This window comes from Bos grunniens, chromosome 19 (genome assembly GCF_055505025.1).
Source record: "Bos grunniens cultivar Pamir isolate PY7600 chromosome 19, Bosgru_T2T1.0, whole genome shotgun sequence".
Classification (NCBI taxonomy): Eukaryota; Metazoa; Chordata; class Mammalia; order Artiodactyla; family Bovidae; genus Bos; species Bos grunniens.
Window position 1 is genome coordinate 46,355,987 of NC_141183.1, and position 24,393 is coordinate 46,380,379.

Sequence of the window (24,393 nt, forward strand, 5' to 3'; positions counted from 1 at the left end):
TCAGCCTGAAGAAAGGTACTGTGGAGGAAGTCTGGGTGTGGGGATTCAGGAGGCGTGGCTGGGTAGCCTGGGTGAAGTTGCCTAACCTCAGCCTCCATCCCTGGCAGATGGAGATAAGGAGCCCTTCCTATTGCTCAACATGAGGGGAAGGCCGGGAGGGAGGGTGGTTATGGCCCAGAGGAATGCGGGGATGGCTGCAAAGGCAAAAATTCAAGAGGTCAAGCAGAGCTACGGAGGCTGTGCTCTCCAATACGGCGGGCACTCGCCCCCTGTGGCGATTTAAATGAATATACATCCAATGATAATAAAAACTCGGTTCCTCATTGATCACATATCAAAGGCTCAGTGTGGCTGCCATATAGGACAGCACAGTTAGCATTGTAGCAATGACCAGTTTCTTCTCTAACTGATTTCTTCTGGCTTCTGTCCTGCTTTCAACCCCTTCTCCTTCACGCCCAATTCCAACCTCAGAGGACGCGGTTTGAGTGACAAGTGCTGGTGTCTCACTAGGGACAACTCACGCTCACTCTGCTGGCAGGAGGGAGCCTGGAACTTCTGGATTCTGTGTGCAGCTCTGGTTCCTGATGGTAGCTTGAAAGGCAGGGGCTTTGTCCTGTGTCTTCTGCAGTCCAACCGTGTCCTGCCTGGGTGTTAGGCTCACAGTAGGTCCTTAACCACGATTATGGATTTGTCCTGAATGGATATAGCTCATGGTCCATGAGGGCTGACGGCTGGTCAAGAAGCCTGGGGCAGTACAGTCCTGGCTGGGTCACAGATTCACCATGTGACTATCTGTCCATCACTGCTTCCCACCAGGCCTCTGGAGAACAGGCATGCAGGGGCAGGGTGTGCGTGTGTGTGTGTGTGTGTGTGTGTCTGGAATAGATGGTCTCAGGTTCTTTCCTGCTCAAACCATCCACAGCTTCAGGGAGCAAAATGCAGATTCCCCGGGAAAGGCCCTGTGGTTGGAGCCCAGACCATCAGTGGCCAGTGTGGAGACCCAAGGTGACCCTGCAGGGAGCTGTGCTGGGTGAGGATGTCTGGGAATGGGGCTGCCTGCCTTGCGAGTGTGTGTGTGTGTGTCTCTGTGTGTGTCTGTACATGTGTGTGTGGGTGCATGTGTGTGTGTGTGTCTATACATGTGCTTTGGCTCCTGACTCAAGGTAACAGGTGAGAAATCCAACATTACACTGGAAGGATATAACTAACTTTTGGTCAGGCTGTGGGTATGCGGTCTCCGGGATTCTTTCCTTTTTAATTTAATTTCTGGCTGTGCTGGGTCTCTGTTGCCATGCGTGGGCTCTCTCTAGTTGCGGCGAGCAGGGGTTACTGTCTAGTTGTGGTGTGCAGGCTTCTCACTGTGGTGGCTTCTCTTGTTGCAGAGCGTGGGTTCTAGGTGTGCAGGCTTCGTTGCCCCTCAGCATGTGGGATCTTCCTGAATCAGAGATTGAACCTGTGTCCCTTGCATTGGCAGGCGGATTCTTAACCACTGGCTCAGCAGGGATGTCCCTCCAGGATTCATTTTATTTTTTATTTCTCTCTTTTTCCACAAGAGGTTCAACTAGCAAATATGTTCTGGTGTCTCCAAGGTAGAGAACCAAGTCTTGGGGACCTGGTCCCAGCTTCCAGGACCCAGGGTTGTCTTTGGGCCCCAGGTCGCAAAACACAGGCTGGCCTGAAGGATGTTCTGGAAACCCAGGCTCTGTGGGCCCTTTTCCAGAGCGTGGCACTAACACATTTCTTTATCTGTTGGTGGAGGGCAGTGCTTAGTCGCTCAGTTGTGCCCAACTCTTTCAGACCCCATGGACTGTAGCCAGCCAGGCTCCTCTGTCCATGGGGACTCTCCAGGCAAGAAGACAGTGGGGACCCTGAATTTAGGGAAGTGGATGGATTCAACTAAGCATCTGCTTGGCAGAGGGCTGCAGCCTGAGGTGAGCTCCCAGAGACGATACTGGATCCATGTGAGTGGGTGATGCTTGTGAGGCCATTTCACTCTTCAGGAGCAAGAGGAGTGACCACAACATGCCCCGAGGGGTGCTCAGAGGCGAGGAGCCTGGAGAGTGGGTGCAGTGGACGGGATACAGCTCTGGGCTTGTGGTCAGTCTTCTCCAGGGTGGAGGCCCTTGCTGCCTTCAGAAGCCTGGAGGGCTTGGAACTGGGGAGGGCCAGGCCTCAGGACGGGCTGAGGGAACAGCTATGGGAATCACAGGATGGAGGCTGGGCTGCAAGAAATGAGGGCTGGGGTGTTTGGCCTTCACCCCCTCCTCAGCTCCAACCTGAGGGCCGAGGCCTCCTTCCTGCTGCACTCTACTCTCCCTTCCCACTACCTGGGGGCCCTCTCAGGCGCATCTCCAGACTTCCTCTTCCATTCCCTCTTTGTTAGTCTCTCTTTGGGTCTCCTTGGCATCCAGGATCCCATGCTTGGGCACCTCTTCACTTCACTTGGTGAGATCTAGAGGCTGCCGGCCTCCCTAGGCCTCCCCGCCGTATCATTCCAACCACCGCTCCATCATCACAAGGCCTTCCCTGTCCTTCCTGCACCCCTCTCATGAGGATCTCATGAGATAATCTCAAGACTCCAGGGACCCCATGCCCTGCAATGCTTTCCCTGAAACCCCCCCTCCTCCCAGGTGAAGGCTGTCATCCCACCTCAGCACTGGGGACCCTTGGGTCCCAGTGGACTGTGAGTCTCCTCTTCTAGGCTGTGATCAAGGGCTTGGTCTTTTTTCAATTCAATATCCTTATTTTGGTGTAAAGCCCAAGATAGCATATGTGGCTTATGAATAGTTTGCTGAATAAATAAACGAATAATTGGATGCACGAAATAAGCTTTGGGACCTGTACACCCGGGTCCCCCATGGGCTCACGCAGGCAGAGTCTGTGCCCTTCCATTTTCCAGCAGCCCCTCCACCTTCCCTCAGCGGGAGAAATCTGCCTTCCTTTCCACTGGGCCCTGTAGCCGGGTTGGGATATGCAAGACGGTGGAAGCGGAAGGGGCTGGTCCATCACTTCCTCTTCTGAAATTGCGCCACCCACCGCTCCAACCGGACTTGTTAATTCAAGCCTTCCTCTGGCCTCCTCTCATCCTACCCGCCTTCCCGTTCCAGTATCCCCATCACCAGCCCCCTCCCACCTGGTGAAATCCAAGGAAAACTCAGGGCATCACAGTTTGTGCTGGGACGTTCTTCCCACTCACCGGCATATCACCCACCCCTTGATGGAGAGCAGCCCTTCACCGGGTGGGCCAAGATAACCCGCTCCAGGCAAAGGTCTCCCAGAGGCCGCTCCCCTCCGCCCTCACCCCCTGGCCCGGCTCACCTGTCTCGCCCCAGATGGGCAGGTACTCATCCTGCTGAATGTCCAGCATGATCTCCAGCCCGTTGCCTGTCCCCCCCTTGACCGTGGTGAGCAGAGGCTTGCCATCCTCGCCTGAGTTAAACATGTAACACTTCCCATATTTTGTAAACACCTGAGGGAGAGAAGAGAAAGAAGCACGTGGGTGACTTTGGACTGGGCTCCAGGCAGACTGGGAACCCCAGAAATCCAACAGCAGGCCAGCATCCCCACAGCCCATCATAGTCAACCCTCTTGGGGACCAGTGATTCCTCACCTCCGGTTAATGGGCTGGATTCTGGCATCAAAGAACACATCTGGACACCCTTTGGGGTTTGTTGCCATGCAATCTGGTCTCTCTCCCTCTGTTAATCCTTCCCTTTCCACCCCCACCCCCGGGGGGCAGCCATGTCCACTTTCAAGTGTCAAGCAGTCTGTATGCTTTCTATCCTGTAATCTGTGCCTCCAGCCCTGAGCTTTCTCTTGGGCTCCAGACACACTGATCCAGCTGCCTGATACGCATGATTTCAGGGGGACCCAGAGACACCCGACTGCAAGCACGTCCCAGTGGGATCAAGGCTTCCTCAGCCTCCGCACCCCACTGGATGGCTCTCCTGTGCACCGTATCCCGGGGAATAGCACTGTCCCCTGCCCAGGGGCTCAAACCAGACCCTCAGAGCAGGTGTCCCCTCTTCCTCTTTCTCACCCCACATCCAATCAACCAGCAGGGCCCGTCAACACTGTCTCTGTATCCAACTTGACTTTCTGCCTTCTCTCTTCCGCACGGCTTTAACTTAATGACCTCTGTCATTTCTTGCTTGGGCTGCTGCAGTTTCTTAGCTAGACTGCTGGATTCCAGACAACCTTCTCCAGCCCATCCTTTAAGTGAATCGTGGTGCACTCCTTCAGAAATGCAAACCTGATTATATTAATCCTGTGGTTAAAATCCATCAGGGCTGCCCATCCCCCTGAGAGTAAGCTCCAGGGCCACCCTTCCACACCCAGCCTTCTATGATGCTCTCTCTGTCTGCTTCATCCTCCTCTTCCCATCTGAGTCCATGGGAATTCACTGGAAGATAAGCTCATGGGTTTGGTGGTTACCTCTGCATGTGCACTGAGGAATCTAACCCTGGTGGCTAGCACAGGGCCTGGCACCTGGGGGTATTCCAGAAATATATGTCAAGTGGACAAGTGAATGAATAAATGAGTGAGTGGAGCTACATTAAACAACTCTCACACCTCTGGATGTGCCCTGCTGGTTCGCCTACTTGCGGCTTTCTAGTTGCTGCTTCCACTACCTGTAACAGCTCTTGTTCCTTTTTCTGCCTGGGCAACCTCTGCCCATTCTCCAAGACTGGATCGATGCATCGCCTCCTCCAGGAAGCCGTCCCAAGCTCATGGACCAAGTTGTATAACATCCCTCCTCACATTCCCCCTTTGCTCCTTCATCAGGGCAGCTATCACACGCAACAGTAACCACAGGTGGGTATTGTTGTTTCCACTGCGCAGAGGACAAAACCACAGCCCAGAGAGGTTAAGCAACTTGCCCAAGGTCACACAGCTATTAAGTAGAAAAGCTGAGATTCAAAACATCTTTTGGGGCATGTTGTCGTTGTCACTGGGGTGTTTCTGAGCCCTATACTCCTCCTCTCTGCCTTGCTTTTTCCATCAGCCAATCAATAATCATATGCATGAGCTCCTACTACAGGCAAGGCTTATGGAGATTGTAAAGAGGCACAAGCCCTGCACTCCCAGTATTTCCCTTTGTAGCTAGGGTCCCCAGCACCCTGGCCATGGACCGGTACTGGTCCATGACCTGTTAGGAACCCGGCTGCACGATAGGAGGTGAGTGGTGAGATGGAAGTTTCATCTGTATTTACAGCCACTCCCCACCCCTTGGGCTTCCCAGGTGGCACTAGTGGTAAAGAACCCGCCTGCCAATGCAGGCGATGTAAGAGGTGCACTCGATCCCTGGGTTGGGAAGATCGCCTGGAGGGGGCATGGCAACCCACTCCAGTGTTCTTGTCTGGAGAATCCCATTGACAGAGCCTGTCGGGCTACAGTCCATGGGGTCCCAAAGAGTCAGACGCAACTGAAGCGAATTAGCATGCACTCCCTCCCGCCCTTGCTTTACCACCCGAGGTCCGCCGCCTGTCAGATCAGATCAGTGGGGCATAATAAATGTAATACGTTTGAATCATCTTGAAAACATCCCTATACAACCCCCCACACCCCCAACCCCACCCCGTGTCGACCCCAGTCCGTGGAAAAATTGTCTTCCATGAAACCGGTCCCTTGTGCCAAAATGGTTGGGGACTGCTGCTTTTTCATGCATATCAAAGTATATAACTAGATGGTGATTTATAGGACTGTTTGTTGGAGAGAGTAGGGGCTGGGTCTGTCTTGCTGGATGAATGAATGAATGAATGGGCTTCAAGGGGTTGCTACTCCCATTCCCTCGCCCACCTCTGGGAGGCGCCCTTAAGTGTTGGCCCTCCTTGCTAGTTATGGCAGGAACTCACACCTGATATCTTGTTTCACTCCCCTCCCCTCCCTTTCTCTGCTCTGGTCTTCTTAGCTTCCCGCTTAATTGTTCCTAAGTGTTTTTGCTTGCTTTTCCTTGAGGGTATTAGAGGAGAGACAGTTTACCTTCATGGGGGCAGAAGAAGGGGCTCAGAGCCAGGCAGGTGCACACAGACCGCACTTCTCCGCTGGCCTCCCTGCCTGCACCGCCTCAGCCCGCCACTCCTGTATCAGTTCTAGCTTCTCGGAGAGGATCATTTTCCTCTTTGCTCAACATCAAAGGCTGAGAGCTATTTACCCACAGCGCAGTTTTGCTAGAAACTCAGGACAAGATGCCGCTCTCCTTCCCCGTTGCTGTGCATAATGACGTGTAAGAGTAACCGGCGCTTCAAACGTAGGCCTTATCGCCCCCAGCCACAAAAGACAATTTATTTAAGTCTAGACTGTCAGGCCAGAGCTCGCTGCTTCTTCAGACCTGCCATTCTCCGAGGCACTTCTCTGCTCTCCTGGTAAGCGCTGACAGCCTCATCTGGGATGGCAGGGCTGAATTTGCAAGGTTGCTAAGAATCAAGAATAGCTCTTAGTTGAATCCTTTTGTAAGAATTAATGGTGCACATATCAAACCTGGATCTGCAGGAGTGACAGGGGTGGGGGCTGGGGGGAAGCCCGAGATAAAGATGGACCCCAAGACCATCATTTTCATTGCTCACTGCGTGTTGCAGTTGAGAGATGACACGTGTACAGCTTCAACTTTCTCAATGGCCCCAAGAAGTTGGAGGGAAGGAGACTAAAAATTCCTGAGCCTCTACTCTGTGCTGGCCCCTGCTTGGCATTTTCAGAGGAACTATCTTTTTCCTAATTATGGTCCCGACTACCTTGATGGGAAGGCATCTTATTATCACATGCCTATTTTACAGTTGGGAAGACTGAGGCTTAGTGAAGAGGTAGGTAGTAGAGCTGGGACTCATGGGTTTGACTCTACCACCAAGGAAGTTCCAAGGGAGGAACCCTGAGATTTTGAGTCAGACAGAAAGGCATCAGAGCACCTTGCTCATTATTTGTCAAGTCTGTGGCCTTGAACATGACATCTTTTTCCAATGTCAGTTTTCGTGTTTGCAAATTGAGCAAGATAACCTTGCCACGTGGTTGTAACATCTAAATGAGGGCATGCAAGTGGATTTGTTTGGAAGATTACATAATAGACATCTTTAAGAGGTATGAATCCATATTAGGTCCTTTTCAGCAGAAGTGAGAGAAGTTATTTGAGTTATGGGGGGAGGTCAGTGATGAACTGAAGAATGGGAGGTGTTGAGGGGTCCTGTCTTCTCTGTGTTTCAGTAATACTAAGCTCATCTCTCTCTCTCTCTCTTTGCTGCATTGGGTCTTCATTGTAGCTGTCAGGCTCTCTAGTTGTGGCATGTTGGGCTTAGTTGTCCCCAGGCATGTGGATCTTAGTTCCTTGACCAGAGATCAAACCTGTGTCTGCTGCATTGGAAGGTGGATTTTTAACAACTGGACCCCAGGCAAGTCCCATCAAGCTCATTTTGAAGTAGTTACAGGGGATGGAAACCACCGTGTGCCACTGACTACTTATTCCTTAAGAATGTTAAGCCTGTTGTTAAAAGCCCAGGGCAGCCGATGAGATTACTGGGGCCACAGAGTTCTGTAAGAGAGGGCAATGCTTTGATGCACACAATCTACTTTGAAATCTACTTTTGGACAGAATTGCAACCAGTCACTGGTGCAGTGGACAGCCACCATAGTCTGAAGTTTGCACATTTTAGCCTGTACTCTTCTTCTCTTGGTAGTGTCTTTGTCTCATTTTGGTATCAGGGTGATGGTGGCTTCATTGAATGACTTTGGGGGTGATCCCTCCTATTCAGTCTTCTGGAAGAGTTTGAGGGACTTCCCTGATGGTCCAGTGGCTGAGACTCTGAGCTCTCAATGCAGGGAGCCCAGATTCAATCCCTGGTCAGGGAACTAGACACAACTAAGAGTTGGCATGCTACAGCGAAAAGATCCTGCATGCTGCAGCTAGAGATCCTGCATGCTGCAGCTAGAGATCCTGCATGCTGCAATGAAGATGGAAGATCCCGAGCACCACACCTAAGACCTGGCACAGCCAAATAAATAAATAAAGATAAATATTAAACAAAGATTTTGAAATGGGATCAGTATAAGTTCTTATTTGTATGTTTGGCAGAATTCCCCAGTGAAGCTGTCTGGCCCTGGACTTTTGTTTGCAGGGAGGTGTTTTTTTTTTTTTTTTTTTTTTTTTAATTACAGATTCTATTTCACTTCTAGTGATTGGTCTGTTCAAATTATTTATTTCTTCTTGATTCAGTTTTGGTGGGCTGTGTGTTTTTAGAAACCAGTCCACTTCTTCTAAGTTATTCAGTGTTTTGGCATAAATTGTTCATATTTGGCACAATCTAAAGCCAAGAAATCTGGATGTGGGGATGGGGAGAGGGTCTTGTGCCTTCCAGTAGCTCTTAGAACAGCCCTGAGGTCACGACTGGCTTGGCTGACCTCTCTGGAGCACCATTCACATTCTATCTGCTGTCATTAATTTTTTGCAGCAGCCTTATGAGTTTGGTCTTATCACTCCCATCTTACAGATAAGGAAACTGAGGCCCAGAGAGGCTGAGCCAGGTCACAGAGCTGGTAAGTAGAGAATCCAGGGTGTAAGTCATCTTTGCCTCACTCCATTGCCTGTGTTCTTTGCCGCTGCTTCCTCATAGCTACAGCTACTCTGTTCCCGGCAGACTGATAAAATTGGTGCCTTGCTAACAGTAGGGGTCTTGAGCTTGGTAATGGTGGGGGGGTGGGCGGCGGAGGTTATATCTCAGAGTCAGGAGAATCTCAGGAAAGTGCAGGCACCACAGATCTTCTTGGGGACTTCCCTGGTGGTCCAGGGGTTAAGAATCCTCCTCTCAATGCGGGGAACACGGGTTTGATCCCTGATTGGGGAACTAAGATCCCACATGCTGTGGGGCAACTAAACCTGAGCCCGGCAACTAATGAAGCCCTCAGGCCACAATTAGAGAGTCTGCTCGCCACAACCAAAGGTTCCTCATGATGCAGTGAGGATCCCATGTGCCACAACTAAGACCCATCACAGCCAAATAAACAAATAAATATAAAAAAATCTTCTTGCCCAAATGTCTCATCTTGTCCGTGGAGAGTCTAAGGCTCAGAGAGGTAGAGTGTCCTGCCCCGGGTCACACAGCTAGTTCGGGGCCAGAGTTGAGACCTGACCTGGGTTTGGGTCTGTGCTCTTCCTTTAAAACCTTCTGTTTGTGCATGATGGGGGTTGGAGATGATGGCTAAGCTCCCCTTCCTGGGGCCCTGCATCCAGGAATAAAAAAGATTAGCAATGCCTGCTGGCCTGGGTACCAGCATCCAGGCCCAGCGTGACCTGTTGGGGCAGCCTGCCTCAGAGTCCAGGAAATGCACAATGGAAAAGGTTAGGGACAGAAGATATCCCTGAAGACACAGTTTTCTGGCCCAATTAGTAGTGCAAACAACATTTCTACACATGGACCTACTTAAGAAAATAAATTATGTATAAGCTCCCTTAAGGACTGTAGAAATATCCACTTACCAGCACACGACTGGGCCTGTAAGCTTCAAACCTTCCAAGCCTTCATTAATCCTGACCTTTAGGGCTTTTCTGAGGCAGTGGCTTCCTTGTCTCTTCTTGCTTATTATGCTTGAACGAAGTGAAATCCTATTGCTCCAAACCTCCTCTAAAACTCAGCCTTTCCCCTCCGCTGAGTTGAATGAACTTTCCTTCCAGTGATTTGCTGAAATTTCTCGTTTGGCTGTTTTCAAAATAATGGACATGTTAAAGCCCACTGTTTTGTTTGCTCTGGCTTTCTCTATCAAAATCTCCTAACACAGCAGTCCTCAACATTTTTGGCACTGGGGACCAGTTTTGTGGAAGATAACTTTTCCAGGAACCAGGGGAGTGCATGGTTTCTGGATGATTCAAGTGCCTTACATTTATTGTACACTTTATTTCTATTATTATTACATTAGCTCCACCTCAGAACATCATGCATTAGATTCCAGAGGTTGAGGACCCTGCTTTAACACATTTTGCACAGAGGGAGGAAAACAGTCTGTTAAATAGGTTACCAGGCTTTCAGTAAACAAAATGAAGCTGCTTTTTGTTTTATTTTCCTGGAAGGAGGGGTGGAAGGTTATCAGTAATTCAACCCTTTTCATTGCTGTGTAGTATTCCACTGCACAGCTATACCAGGATTTATTCATTCAACTATTGATAGACATTAGGTTGGCTATTACAAATAAAGCTACTACTATAGCAGGTATAGATCAGTCTTTGTACGGATAAGTTTTCATTTCTCTTAAGTAAGTGCATAGGAATTGAATGGCTGAATCATATCATCGTAAGTGTATCTGTAACTATTTAAGAAGTGGCCAAGTTGTTTCCAAAATGGTTGTATAGTTTTATATTCCCATTAGCACTGTATGAGAGTTTCAGTGGGGGGTGGTTTCCATTTGTTTTCTGAAGTTGTCATCAATCAACACGTTTGAGAATTAAATATGGCAGAGGGATGCATGCATGAGGAGGGGGCTATAGATGGTCAGCTCCTGGAAGGCGAGGCCTGCATCTTATTAGGAAAAATGCTTATTCACTCATCTCTTCCTGCAACAGGAATTTTTTTTTTTTTTTGCAACAGGAATTTTTGACTGCCTATTATGTTCCAAGGACAGATGTGTGACTGTGCTTTTACCCCATAGGGAGATTTAAAAGGTGACTTCAACAAGTACCCAGGAAAGCACCTCCATGTGGCTGTGGAGTCCTTGGGAACCAAGGAGATGAGGGGAATGCAGCCCCTTGGCCACCACTTGTCCCTGCATCCCAACCAAGAGGCCACAGTCTCTTTTAGGACGTCATTAATATCATTCATCTTTGGGTTCCTTTTCAGAAGGGAGAGAAGAACGTCCAGTCACTGGGCATTACCACGAGGCAGGCACTGTGCTGATTGCTTTATACTCCTTCTATCTTTCTGAATAATAATTTAACCAATTAATTAAATACTTTGGCTGCACTGGGTCCTAGTTGTAGCATGCAGGATCTTCAATCTTCCTTGTGGCGTGTGAGGTCTTGCAGCACGTGGGATCTAGTTCCCTGACCAGGGCCCCTGCTTTGGGAGCAGGGGCTCTTTAATCACTGGACACCAGGGAAGTCCCCTGTAGACCTTCTGTCTTTCAGGGCTCACAGAGCCCACCGATGTAGATGGTATTCTTCCCAATTTGTAGATGAGAAATCAAGGCTTGGCGAGGCTAAGTCCTTATCCAAGATCCTCCAGCTAGAGAGAGATTCACCTGATTTTTCCCTTTATATTCATGGGTCGCTAAAGGAACCCATAGCATCATTTGAGCATATAATATGGTACTGCAACACCCCTCCCCTCCACTGAGTCCGTGCCCCTCTATGCAGAGATGTGACATATGCTGTGTTGGCTTCACTAAGAAGTGCTCCTGTCTCCTTCCTCCAAGCCTGAAACACAGCCTGGGGCTTTTCTGCTGGGCAACTGTCCAGAGAGTTTTAGACCGCACTGGAAGAGATGTGTAAGCCCCATGCAGAAGAAAAGAGCATCAGGTGACTGCCAATCTGTCAGCTGGGAAAACAGCACAGAGGGGAGCAAGGGTGACTCTGAGCACTCTCCAAGTCACACGTTTTGTGAGCAAATGTTCCCCTGGGGAACGGCTCACAGAGGCAGAGGGGCCACTTGAAGGCGCCAGGAGGGTCATTTGAAATTCCAGACCTTCACAGATGAATCCCTCCTGAGCCCTCATGTGAACGTCCCAAATTAGGCCTGACTTGGGGTTATGAAATGGGCTGAGGGCAGCTAGAAGCCTTTCAAGGTGGACCAGCTTGGCTGGTGCGGGGAGGGGAGTCTGGGTGATGAAGGTTTCCAGGGAGACTTCAGGACAGGCTGGTTGCTCTTTCTGCTGGGTCCTCCACTGTCTGTCTCCTGTGAGAAGTAAGGGCTGTGTCCTTTTCACCCCTGGCATCTCAGTGCCTGGCCCCATGCCTGGCACACAGTAGGCACTTAATGGGCAGGTGTCTGGATGCAAGAAAAGACTCAAGCATGGAACTGGGAACCAGACAGCCTCAGCTTCCAATGCTGGCTCTGCCCTGATTTAGGGAAGTCATTTCATCTTTTTGAATTTTGATCCCTCATCCTGGAAATGCTGGTAAGAGTAACTTCCAATAGAATTCTTGTAAAGATCAAAAAGGTCATTATGAATCTGAAATTACTCTATGCAGAAAAAAAAAGTTTTCAGCCCAGGCAGAGAACTTTCTTGCCTGTGGTCAGTATCATGGCTAAGCCCTGTAGGGGCAGGGGAGGTGAAAGCATTGTTATTTGCCTGTAGAAATGGAATCTGAGATGTTGTTCCATCTGGGACCACATTTGTGGCTCATCCATTCAGTTGCCTAGTGAACTCTACAGAATATCTCTTGTGTTCTAGCACTGCCCCAGGTGTTGGGGATGCAGAGAAGAATCTGCAGCTTAGACTGCAGATTCTTTAGGGACCACCTAGTAGGGAAGGTGGTCCTGCAGAGTGATTCTGTGTGGAGTGCATAGAAAGAAGCCGTCTGGTGGGTAGGGATGGGAGGATTGGGGGGGCTGATACAGAATTCTCTCTAGAGGCAGGGCTGCTGACCCCAGCAGTATTTAGCAGGCTGAGACAGATCGCTTAGGCTGGCTCCTGGTCTTAACAGGGGCATGCTGATGTCAGGGAGGCCAGTGATGTCTGCTGAGCCCTACCTACCAGCCCTTCACTCCAGCTCCCTTCTGTTCCCACCCCTTAGACAGACAACAATGGGCTCTACTAAGAGACAGGCAGGAAGGACAGACCTTGGAGTCAGATTATCCCAGCTGAACACCTACTATGTGCCAGACACCGTGCACAATGAAGAGTGGAGCTTAGCTGTTAGCCAGTTGATAATCACCAGGACACACAAGCAGTGACTCGGAGGAGCTGGCATCTTGTTCTCTACAAGGAAACCAGTGTCAGTCTCCCAGGACCCCACCAATCCCCCAAGCCTGGCTTTCTGATCTGTCCACTGCCAGCAGGTCACCAAGCCCAACCCTGGGGATATGGGGCCAAGGCAAGGGGTTAATAGAAAGAGCACATTCCTAGGGAGCCACGGCTGACTGTGAAGACCATCCACTTGGCTGTCATCAGATATGGGGAGCAGGACCCAGGAGGGCTTCCCTGCCTTGAGGGAGGGCAGAAGTGCAGAAAAAGTGAAGGAGAAAGAGTGAGCACAAACTGTCCACAGCCCATCACCGTGTCCATCTCCTGCCTCCATTCCCTCCTTCTTAACCCGGCTGACATGATCCCTGCTGCCCCAGCCCATGCCAGTTCCCACGCAGAACCTTCTGAAGGCAGGGTGTGTTCAAGGTGCAGCTGCCCAGATGCACTGGAAGTAGCCCCGAGTTCTGCACCTTTGGTTCTTTCGGGGTGCAGAGCCTCGGGGCGAGGCACACCTTAGTCTATGTTCTGATTACTTACAAGAGAATGGACACGAAGTACCCGACAGAGTACTCACTCAGTAACATTAGTTAAGATAATGTATGGGTTCTGCTCCTGAGTTCTGAAATCTCAGCTCTTACATGATGTGATTTTTGGGTTCCTGGTCCATATTACAAGTTCTTTTTACAACTGCTTGCCTGATCCTGTGACTACAGCCCTGTGCCCACTTCTGACTGCTGCCTACTGGACTTACAGGAATATATGCCCACTTGGTTTCCCTGTGGCCATGCCCAGATGGAACATTGCTAGGGTATTCCTCTATAGGAAGTTTGTATCACCCCAGCTGGGTATTTCTGCTCAGCTGAATTTCACCTTTCCCCCACTTTTCCAGCCTCTATCCCGGGGGCTTGTGTGGGCTTCCTATCCCATTGCGTTTTCTACCTGTGTGATCCACCCTGAGATAAGACACGGGTTGTTCCTTGCAGCTGCCTCACTACTCATCTTCTGAAGCAGGTGTGGGATGGGGGGAGGAAAAAGGTAGGGATCAGAAATGTGTTCTATTGTGTTCCTAGTTAATTTCACATTATTCTACAGGGTTGCACAGAAACGATGCATGGGTGAAAACCAAATGATGGTTTATGATGTTTACGGAAGAAAAGCAGATGTTCCAATTAATGCTAGGGCTGAAAACAGTCCCAAGGCAGGCTGATTCTAAAAGCTGATCAAGAAAAGGTCAAATAGGTAACAACCCACATGGCACAAAAATCCTCATACCACATTCTTTCTGATTTCATATTTTCTCATTAAAAACATATTTCACCTTCTCCAGGAACTGCTCAGAGAATGTCACTCTCTTCTAGTTTTTTCCCCTCACTGGTCATGGAGGTTGCTGCTGCTGCTGCTGCTGCCTAAGTTGCTTCAGTCGTGTCCGACTCTGTGCGACCCCATAGACGGCAGCCCACCAGGCTCCCCCGTCCCTGGGATTCTCCAGACAAGAACACTGGAGTGGGTTGCCATTTCCTTTTCCAATGCATGAAAGTGAAAAGTGAAAGTGAAGTCGCTTAGTCGTGTCCGACTTGTAGTGACCCCATGGACTGCAGCCCACCAGGCTCCTCCATCCATGGGATTTTCCAGGCAAGAGTACTGGAGTGGGGTGCCATTGCCTTCTCCAGGAGGTTGAGCAGCATGTAATTTCCATAGCAAAGCTTGCATTATGAATGTTCAAAGGCATCGCAGATTCACAAGTGCAGAGGGTTTGAGGCAGTTCAGTGAGATTGCTTTCCCAACGTGTGGAATTAAGACCTGGCTGGAAGATATACAGCATGCATGATACCATGCTCCTTCCTAGGTCCATAGCAGACATAACTAATGGATCACAGCACTCTTTCCCTCTGAGTCTCACAGTTTTTTTTTTTTTTTTTTAAGCCGAATAATTCTGGCTGCCACTGTTGGAGGTGGCAAATGAGTTGAATCCTATTTGCCCTTCTTGTGCTGGAAGAATGTACTGCTGATGGTGACAGCATTTCTGTAATAAGAGGCAATGCCTGATAGTTGGGGCAGGCTTGGAGGGCAACTTGAGGGGCACAGTTCTGGGGGCTTAGGCAGAAGGGACTGTAGTTGGTGACAGAGGCAGAAGTAGGACTTTGTATACTAAAAAAAAATTGCTGGACTTCCCTGGTTAAGTCCAGTGGTTAAGAATTCACCTGCCAATGCAGGGGATATGGGTTTGATCCCTGGTCTGGGAAGATCCCACATGACTGGGGGCAGCTAAGCCTGTGTACTTGACTACTGAACCCATGTACCCTAGAGACTGCGCCCTGCAACAAGAGATGCCCTCGTACCACAACGAAGAGTAGCCCCTGCTCACCGCAACTAGAGAAAGCCCATGCACAGCCACAAAGACCCAGCACAGTCAGAAATAAATAAGGTGTTGAAAATTGCTTAGACTTGCCGCTCTGCACTCTGGTAGAGCACATATAAGCTTTGGACTGCTGCTGCTACTGCTACTACTAAGTCGCTTCAGTCGTGTCCGACTCTGTGCGACCCCAGAGATGTCAGCCCACCAGGTTCCACCGTCCCTGGATTCTCCAGGCAAGAGTACTGGAGTGGGGTGCCATTGCCTTCTCCGATAAGCTTTGGAACCAAGTACCAATTTTGCCATTCATAAGTTTTTCAAATTGGGCTAATGTTTCTTGACCATCCCTTTGCTTTTCTGTCTCAGATTGGTGGACTCGACTCCCAGGCGACTGGGAATAATTTTCACGGTACCACAGTTCCTTGACTTAGGATTGAAGGATTAAAGGGCCTGAGATGATTAGGGGCTTTCAAAATGAAAGACAAAGTGTTCTTTTGTTCTTTCAACATCTAATGAACTACTATCATGTGTCAAATACTCTGCAAGATCCTGGGAATACAGAGATAAATAAGACACGGACACTCTCCTCAGTTGCCCAGGTAGAAATGGAGGAAAAAACCGCTTCAGGCCGTCAAGGAGACAGAGCCGCTGTAAGGCCATCACTGACTCCCGCACATAATTTACAGGATGCAGCTCTTGAGGGACAATGAACGGGATGCAAGGTCCACTTGTGTAGTATTTACTGTAACCCTTCAGTCCTGTTGAGCCTGTGTGCATTTGCAGAGGGCTGGTTTCCAGCTACTGTATTACTTTTTATGGGTGACTTAAAACAATTATTTATTTGGCTGTGCTGGGGCTTAGTTGAGGCACGAGATCTTTGGTTTTGCTTGCAGCATGTGGGATCTAGTTCTCTGATCAGGGATCAAACCTAGGCCCCCTGCATCAGGAACTTGGAGCCTTAGCCACTGGACCCACCAGGAAAGCCTGTCAGCTACTGCTCTGACATCAGCATGACCTACTCAGGCCTTTCCCATCCTTTCTGCACTCCTCCACCACAAGAGCCCCATCACATCTCCTTACCTCCAAACCAGAGCCTAGATTAGGATGGGAAAGGTGAGGTGCCAAGGCACAGAATTTTAGGGGGTATTCAATTCTTGGGATTGAGAGTGGTGAGTGCCTCTTTAAATTTTGCACCTGGGTATCCAACTTGTACACCCTAGTCTGGGCCCTGTTCCAGACAAAGTCAGATGAAGACAGGAAGAAAGACATCCATGATGAAAGTGGCACGACAGCCTGTTCTTACAAGCTTGCAAAATAGACACTATTGTCTTATTTACAGATGAAGAGACTGTGAGTTTCTTCAGATGAAGTAACTCAGAAAGGGTGAGTTACTTGCAGAGGCATCACAGAGCCGTAAAAAGTCAGAGGCTTTTATTTACTTATTTATTTTTACTGAGACAGACCCAGGTCATGTTCCCAGATCTGCCTGTCCTGAGCCATGTGACTTTGGGCCAGTGACTTATTTTTTTCTGACCTTCTGATTCCTCTATCTGAAGAATGGGGATAATAATATCTCTCAAGGTCAGATGGGAATGAAGTCCAGGCACTTCCAGCTTCTGGTTCTGTGACTCTGCTTTCTCAGATGTTAAGTGGACTGGCCGTACCTGTTTCACAGAGATGCCCTGGAGACCAAATGAAATGATGGCCGTGCCAGCCCATGGGGAGTTCTGAAGAGCTGTTTGGAGGCTCAAGTGTGAATTCCTTAATAGACTTTTCTGTCTCTCCAGCCCTGTTAACTTCTGGTCTTCTGGGGTGCAAGGAGGGAGGTCAGCGTCTGTTTGGTGAGTGCTTTTAGATAATAGCTTCAGATCTTCTCTCGATGGATAATTGAGATGGAATGCTGGCTACCGGTCAGATGCCACGCCAAGTGCTTAAATGCACCGTTCCATTCAACCCTCTCAGAAACCCTCCTACTACTCCCATTGTCAGAGAAGAAGAAACAAAATCTGGGGCAAGCCAAAGGACTCACCCAAGGTCATGCAGCACGTCGGAGGAAGAGCCAGGAGCTCCACCCATCTGTCTGATGGAGAAACCTGGGCTTTCTGTGTCCTATTAGGCAACAGTGACAGGAAGAAATCCAGGCTGTTTCTCAGCAACAGAGCAAAATCTAGGATTTGCACCTGAGCATGCTCCAATGTACCTGAATATAAATTGGACTCATTGCAAGTCAGGGCATGAAACCTTGTGAGTGCCAGTTGCTTCCTAAGCAGGGGCGGAGTGATGGCTTGAGGCTTTCCCAGATGGCCTGAGAGTGTCACTGATTTGAGTCTTTGTTGTCGTTCTTGTTGTTTAGTGGCTAAGTTGGACCTGACTCTTTTCCGACCCCATGGACTGTGTAGCCTGTCAGTCTCCTCTGTCCATGGGATTCTCCAGGCAAGAATACTGGAGTGGGTTGCCATTTCCTCTCCTAGGGGATCTTCCTGACCCAGGAATTGAACCAATGTCTCCTGTATTGCAGGCGAATTCTTTACCACTAAACTACCTGGAAAGCCTATGAGTCTTTGCTATGTCCTCAAAATTCACCTGAAATTCTACAACCCTATTCCACCAAAGCTTTAGGGAGAGCTGTCAGCTGCCTCCACTGCAAGTTGCTGGGTGGGTGAATGCCTCCGTCCTGCAGCGTTGAGCATCCTCTGTGCTACCATATTCCCTGTGTCCTTCCTAGTTCTGGGGACTTAGCAGGAAATCAATGAATGCCGAATAAATTAATACTTCCATTTATTTGTCTATTTTTCGCTCCATCCCCAAATTCTGAGACTATTTATCCAAGAGCTCTATGCAAAGCCTAGCATAGCATAGGTACTCAGTAGAAGTTTGTTGAATGATTAACTTAAGAGAGAATGATGCAATTTGCCTTATAAAGAAAGAAATCTGCACACGGCGGAGCTGATCAAAACCTGTATGAAGCGAGGACTCCTGTATGGCTCCCCCCATGAACCAGCTCCCTTCAAAGCAGGAATTTTAGCAAAGGGGCAAGACCTCTGTCTTTCCTCCTGGCTCCAGGTTGGATGGGCTGCAGAGAGATTCAGTGAGGAGAAAATCAGGCTTCCTTTTATCAAAACAAGGCAGCCGGTTCTCTCATCTTCTGAGAACAAAGACTAAATGGAGGAACTGGGAGTGTTTAGAAGGGAAAAGAACAGGCTTAAGGAGGATCACAATAGCTATCTGTAAATATTTGAGGGGATATCATTTGGAAGAGAGAATAGACTTACTCTGCATTGCCATGGAGAAGAGTGTCAAGATCTGGGTTGGACATAAGGAAAGAAATTACCAGTTAACATACAGGCAGTAATCTTTCTGGGGAGATGGACATATTCTATATCATAAGGCTATGTGTTACACAGGTGTATCTATTTGTCAAAACAATACAGGTAAGATCAGTGCATTTCAACATGCATACATTGTACAACAACAAAAGGAAATGTTAAATCATTATCATCATCATTGTCCTAAAGTGGGGGAGAGGGGTGAGCAGAGGCACAGAGGAAACAAGAATATATAAGTATCAATATTGTTTGATTTGGATAGTGGGCACATAGGGTTCATTGTACACTCCTGTTGATTTTGTATATGTTTAAATTTTTTCATAAGTAAAAGCTGGTGTATGTTCATTATTGAGCAGAGGTGAATCAATGGGGCTGTGTTGAAAGGCAGTGAGCTCCATATCACTAGAAGTATTTTGCAAATTTGCTGTGTATCCTCAACACCCCCCACCCTCTAAGAAACTGGGCTATTGGAGGGCAGTCCGGGAGAACAGATGCTTTTGAACTGTGGTGCTGGAGAAGACTCTTGAGAGTCCCTTGGACTGCAAGGAGATCCAACCAGTCGATCCTAAAGAAAATCAATCCTGAATATTCATTGGAAGGACTGATGCTGAAGCTGAAGCTCCACTACTTTGGCCACCTGATGCAAAGACCTGACTCACTGGAAAAGATCCTGATGCTGGGAAAGATTGAGGGCAGGAGGAGAAGGGGGTGACAGAGGATGAGATGGTTGGATGGCATCACCGACTCAATGGACATGAGTTTGAGCAAACTCTGGGAGACAGTGAAGGACAGAGAAGCCTGGCGTGCTGCTGTTCATGGGGTTGCAAAGAGTCGGAGACGACTGAGTGACTGAACAACAACGGGGAGCAGGAGCCTGAACCAGATAACCTTGGTCAGGAACCTCACCCTTCTCCTGGGTAGGGGGATTGTCAAGACTGTACCATGGGGGCTGAGGGTCTAGAGGAGAGCTGGACTCTCCAGAGCCATGAACTGGAGCCAGAGTCCCTCATTCCAGACAGTGGGAGATGCTGGGGGTGGAGGCGGGAATATACCCAAGGTGTCTAGGAAGGCTGCTAGACTTGGGGGGAGAGGGGTGTGGAGTGAAGAGAGGATCCAAGTCAAGATGAAGAGTTGCAGGTTTGGAAAGCAGTCTGAGTTTTCAGGCTCTGAGCCATATGCCATGGCTTGCTAGCTGAGTGAATCTGAGTAAGGCACTCTACCTCAGTCTTTTTATCTGGAAAATGGGAGATCAGACCTACCTCATAGGATTAAATAATCCTGGGGTGCCTGGCACCTAGACAGCCATGCTCATTAGGGTTATTACTACTTATAAGGTGGTGGTTGTTTTAGTCATTATGTTGTGGGATCTGTGTATCTGACTCTTTTCGACCCCAGGGACTATAGCCCATCAGGCTCCTGCGTCCGTGGGATTTCCCAGGCAAGAATACCAGAGTGGGTTGTCATTTCCTTCTCTAGGGGATCTTGCAGACCCAGAGACTGAACCCGAATCTCCTGAATTGGCAGGTGGGTTCTTTATCACTGAGCCATCAGGGAAGCCCTGTAACGGGGAGATGAGCCCAAGTAAGGACTGGCTCTGGCAGGGAAAAGAGAATGGACTTGAAGGTCTGTTGCCTTCATCAGCTACCACTTAAGGCCACATTTTAGGGATGGCTGAGGGAGGGGTGTCTGAATGGGTCAACCTGACTTAAATGCAGGGGAAAATTCTACAAGAACTCTTCCACTGATGACATTCCAGGATTCTGTCGGGATCCAGGCCATTTCCAGGAGTGTCCATGGTACCCCCATTCATTGACGTTGCTGTAGAGATGCCCCGTGCTGGACAGCTGTGTGTCCACATTGCCAGGGCACAGTTGCCTCTTGGCAGCTCCCAGGGATCCCAGACCCATTTGGCTGCAGCTGTGACCCCACCCCAGACGCTAAGCCCATCCTGATCGGGCCTGGAGTCACACACAGTGAATCCCACAGGGCAGGTAAGGCACTTTCATCTTACTATCTCCAGCTCCTGGCACATAGTTGGCGGGGGGATGATAAATGGGTTCCAGGCAAACAAACGGATGCTTGAGCTAAATGTGGAGACAGGTGCTTTAGTCAGACCTGTTCACTCTGGGGCTCATGTTCCTGGAGGACCTGTGAGGATGGGGGACAGTCTGTCCTCCCCCAGCTGGGCTCATAGACCCCCAAGAGGCCAGTGGACAGCTGCAGTCGACAGGCAGTGCTCCCAGCAGGCGGCAGTAGCCTCTGCATTTCCACAAACAGCTCGGAGCACCAGTGTGGCCACCCATTGAACACACCATACATCAGATGCCTAATGGCGTGTTTGAGAACATAAGTGGTAACCACCAAATGGGACCCAGGAAAGGAATTAGAGCCAGATGCACAACAGGGAGGGGGAAAAAAATCGAGAAGCGCCTCGGAGGAAATGGGGCCTGATGCAATCATCTCAAGACAAGATAACCATCTCTCAAGCATCTGCAGGCCCGAGGAGTCCATTTCATTTAGAATGGGCACCAGGGGGCTTCCCTGGTGGCTTAGTGGCAAAGGATCTGCCTGCCAATGCAGGAGATGCTGGTTCAATTCCTGGTCTGGGAAGATCCCCCGTGCAACTTAGCCCATGCAGCACAACTACTGAGCCTGTGCTCTGGAGCCCACACACCTCAACTGCTGAAGCCTGCTCGCCCTAGAGCCTGTGCTCCACAACACGAGAAGGGACCGCAATGAGAGGCTGGCGCACCACAATGACGAGTAGCCCCCATTCACTGCAACGAGAGGAAAGCCTGCGTAGCAACGAGGAACCAGTACAGCCAAAAAAAAAAAAATCACTCTTTAAAAATAAATAAATTAAATAAAATCGGCACCCTTTACAGAAAGCTGGGCTAGATCCCAGGGCCCTCATGCCTGGACTGGGCCTGTGCCACCCCACCCTGCCCGCAGAATCCTGAACAGCTCCGAGAGCCCGTCTGGCCACTTATTCAAGTTTTCATTCAATAAACATTTTTGCACATCTACTTGCTGGCATGAGGTTGTGTACCAAGGCATCTAAATGCAAAGGTTTAGAGTGTCTGTTTTCGAAAGCTGACTCTGCCCTGACCTGGGAGTTAATCTCCCTTCCTCAGTTCTTCTTTGTAATACCCTCCACCTTGCAAGGCTGCCATGCAGTTAAGTGAGAATATGGGGAAAGTGTTCAGAACAGCAGTGAATACGTCCCTCCTAGGATGCACACAGTCCAGCAGAGGGAGGGGACCAAGGGCCGGACTGCACACAGTAGGAACTCAGGAGATTTTATCTGAATTGAGCAAAGCACAGGCACACACATGCACACATGCGTACACACTGGTATACAGGCACACACACGTGCACACACACACACATGCCACCGAGAGCCCCCACAGAGATCCATTTCCTTGGTAGGTAGATGGAGTTTTCCAGACCTCTTTGTGGAGAAGTGGCTATTCCTGGATCCTGACATAAAGCAGGCGTCTTGGTTCCAGGGATTTCTCATTTCTGGTACCTGGAGTTCCCCTTTCTTTAGAGCTTGGCTCTGTATTACAATTCAAAAAAAAAAAATTTGTATGTTGTCCTGCTTGTCTTTGTGCATGGAGTGCAAGTCAGGTCTGGGTTGGCTTAGTCCACTGATGATGGAACTAGAAAGCAAGGCTGGAAATGTAATTTTATTTGCTCATGCCCTATCTTGTTTCACAAGGTTTTTGAGGTTAGTTACCGTAAGTCCTCCACGTATGAATGAGTTCCCTTCTGAGAGCACATTCGGTAAGTCCAATTTGTTTGTAAGTCCTACGAAGTTAGCCTAGGTACCCAACTAATACAATCGGCTATATAGTACTGTTCTATAACAGGTTTATAATACTGTTCACACAAATAATACATAAAAAAACAAACAAAAAATGAAGAAAACATTCCACTCTCTCTTATAGTAGTTCTTTAAAAAGTACAGTGGTATATACAACACTTTGCTTCCAGGGACTGGCATCAAGTGAACAGGCAAGAAGAGTTACTGACTGCAGGAAGGAGAGGAGGTGGGAGATGGCAGAGCTGAAGGATCATCAGCGATAGGAGATGGAGGGCAAGCTGCAGTTTCACTCACGCCTGATACTGACGGAACGCACGTTCACATCTTTGAAAGTTTGCAACTTGAAACGTTCATACGTAGGGGACTAATACAGAGATGAATAAGGTAAGGTTCCTAACCTTCAGGACCCTATAACCGCTTTGGGGGCAGACTGGAGAGTAAGCAAACAGCTGCAATAGACAATCGCAGAAGGAAGGATGTGGTACGAGGCGGGGGGATCAGTCGAATATTCTGGGGGGACTCAGGGTGGGGCCAAGGGACAGGCTATGATCTGAGAGATTGACAAGGCTCTGTGGAAGGGATGGATCTGCACTGTGGCTGGCTGGAGGAGAAGAAATGCAGGTCACCCAAAGTGGGGAAGGGCAGAGGAAACAGCACGCGCTGAGGCACGTAGGCACAGAGGCATGGGGAGGTGTTTGGGGCGCTCTGGGAGCAGGGAGCGCGCTGGCGGGGCTGGAAGGGAGGCTGGGGTGAGGGCAGGAAGTAGAGCTTGAGATGGGGAAAGTGGTTCAGGCCAGATGTGAAGACCGTATGCTGGGCGAGGGCCAAGCATTATGTGAGACAGCCTACACAGGCAGTTATGTATAATATTTAATCCTCATTGTGATTCTCTGTGTTATTATGCTTCTTTTAGGGATGGAAAACTTAGGCTCTGAGAGGTTCCAAGACATTTTACCATAAGCATAGTATTATTCCCAAATTAGTCCTTTAAGCCCATAAGCAGAGGCCAGTATTCAAACTCAGATCCATGGTCCCTCCATAGCCCCAAGAATAAAATACTATTGCCGTGATGCCTTCAGGAAACCATGAGGGACTTTGGGAAATACAAAGGCTGTGTAAGGTCTATATTGATGTCTCAGGGCAGGGGTTAGAATGGAGGTGAAGAGCTGCCCTGCCCCCATCACTGCCATCAAAGAGAAAGAAATGAAAAAGGACCCAGAAGCTGAATGGAGGTTGAAAGTGCAAGAGCAGGGAGATATCAGTGCAAGGACTGTGAGAAGCCTCTGGGATGCAGGAGAGGGGAAGAGGCTGGTTAAGGATCAAACCCTCTACTCACAGCTCCCTCTCAGCTCATTCGACAGAGAGGGAGTTGGGGTGCAGGGAGGGGAGCCCCCCAACTTCTGCTTATGTGCTTGATTGACTGATGGACTCATTCATTCGTGCAGTCAATATTCAATTTCCTCTACACCAGGCACTGAATTGTATGGGGTTGCCAAGGATATAGAAGCCAAGAGAACATATATCAAGCTCATAATGTTAGGAAATTACAGGCAATGTCTCCTTTATTCCTCCGAGAGACTCAGTGTGGAAGGTCTGTATAATCAAAGCTATGGTTTCTCCAGTAGTCATATATGGATGTGAGAATTGAACCATAAAAAAGGCTGAGTGCCAAAGAATTGATGCTTTTGAACTGTGGTGCTGGAGAAGACTCTTGAGAGTCCCTTGGACTGCAAGGAGATCCAACCAGTCCATCCTAAAGGAAATCAGTCCTGAATATTCATTGGAAGGACTGATGCTGAAGCTGAAGCTCTACTACTTTGGCCACCTGATGTGAAGAACTGACTCATTGGAAAAGACCCCAATGCTGGGAAAGATTGAGGGCAGGAGGAGAAGGAGATGACAGAGGATGAGATGGTTGGATGGCATCATCGACTCTATGGACATGGGTTTGAGCAAACTCTGGGAGATAGTGAAGGACAGGGGAGCTTGGCATGCTGCAGTCCATGGGATCG

The 24,393-nt window shown here is 49.1% G+C and overlaps 1 protein-coding gene across 1 annotated transcript in view; it reads right to left on the minus strand.

Annotated features, from left to right (window-relative positions):
- The window catches only part of ASIC2 (acid sensing ion channel subunit 2), a 295,279-nt gene that overhangs the window by 96,098 nt on the left and 174,788 nt on the right, over nt 1–24,393 (minus strand). Inside the window, exon 2 of the mRNA XM_086360270.1 lies at nt 3,319–3,469. Within this exon, the coding sequence (XP_086216396.1) occupies nt 3,319–3,469 (151 nt within the window). The remainder of the gene's footprint in view (nt 1–3,318; nt 3,470–24,393) is intronic.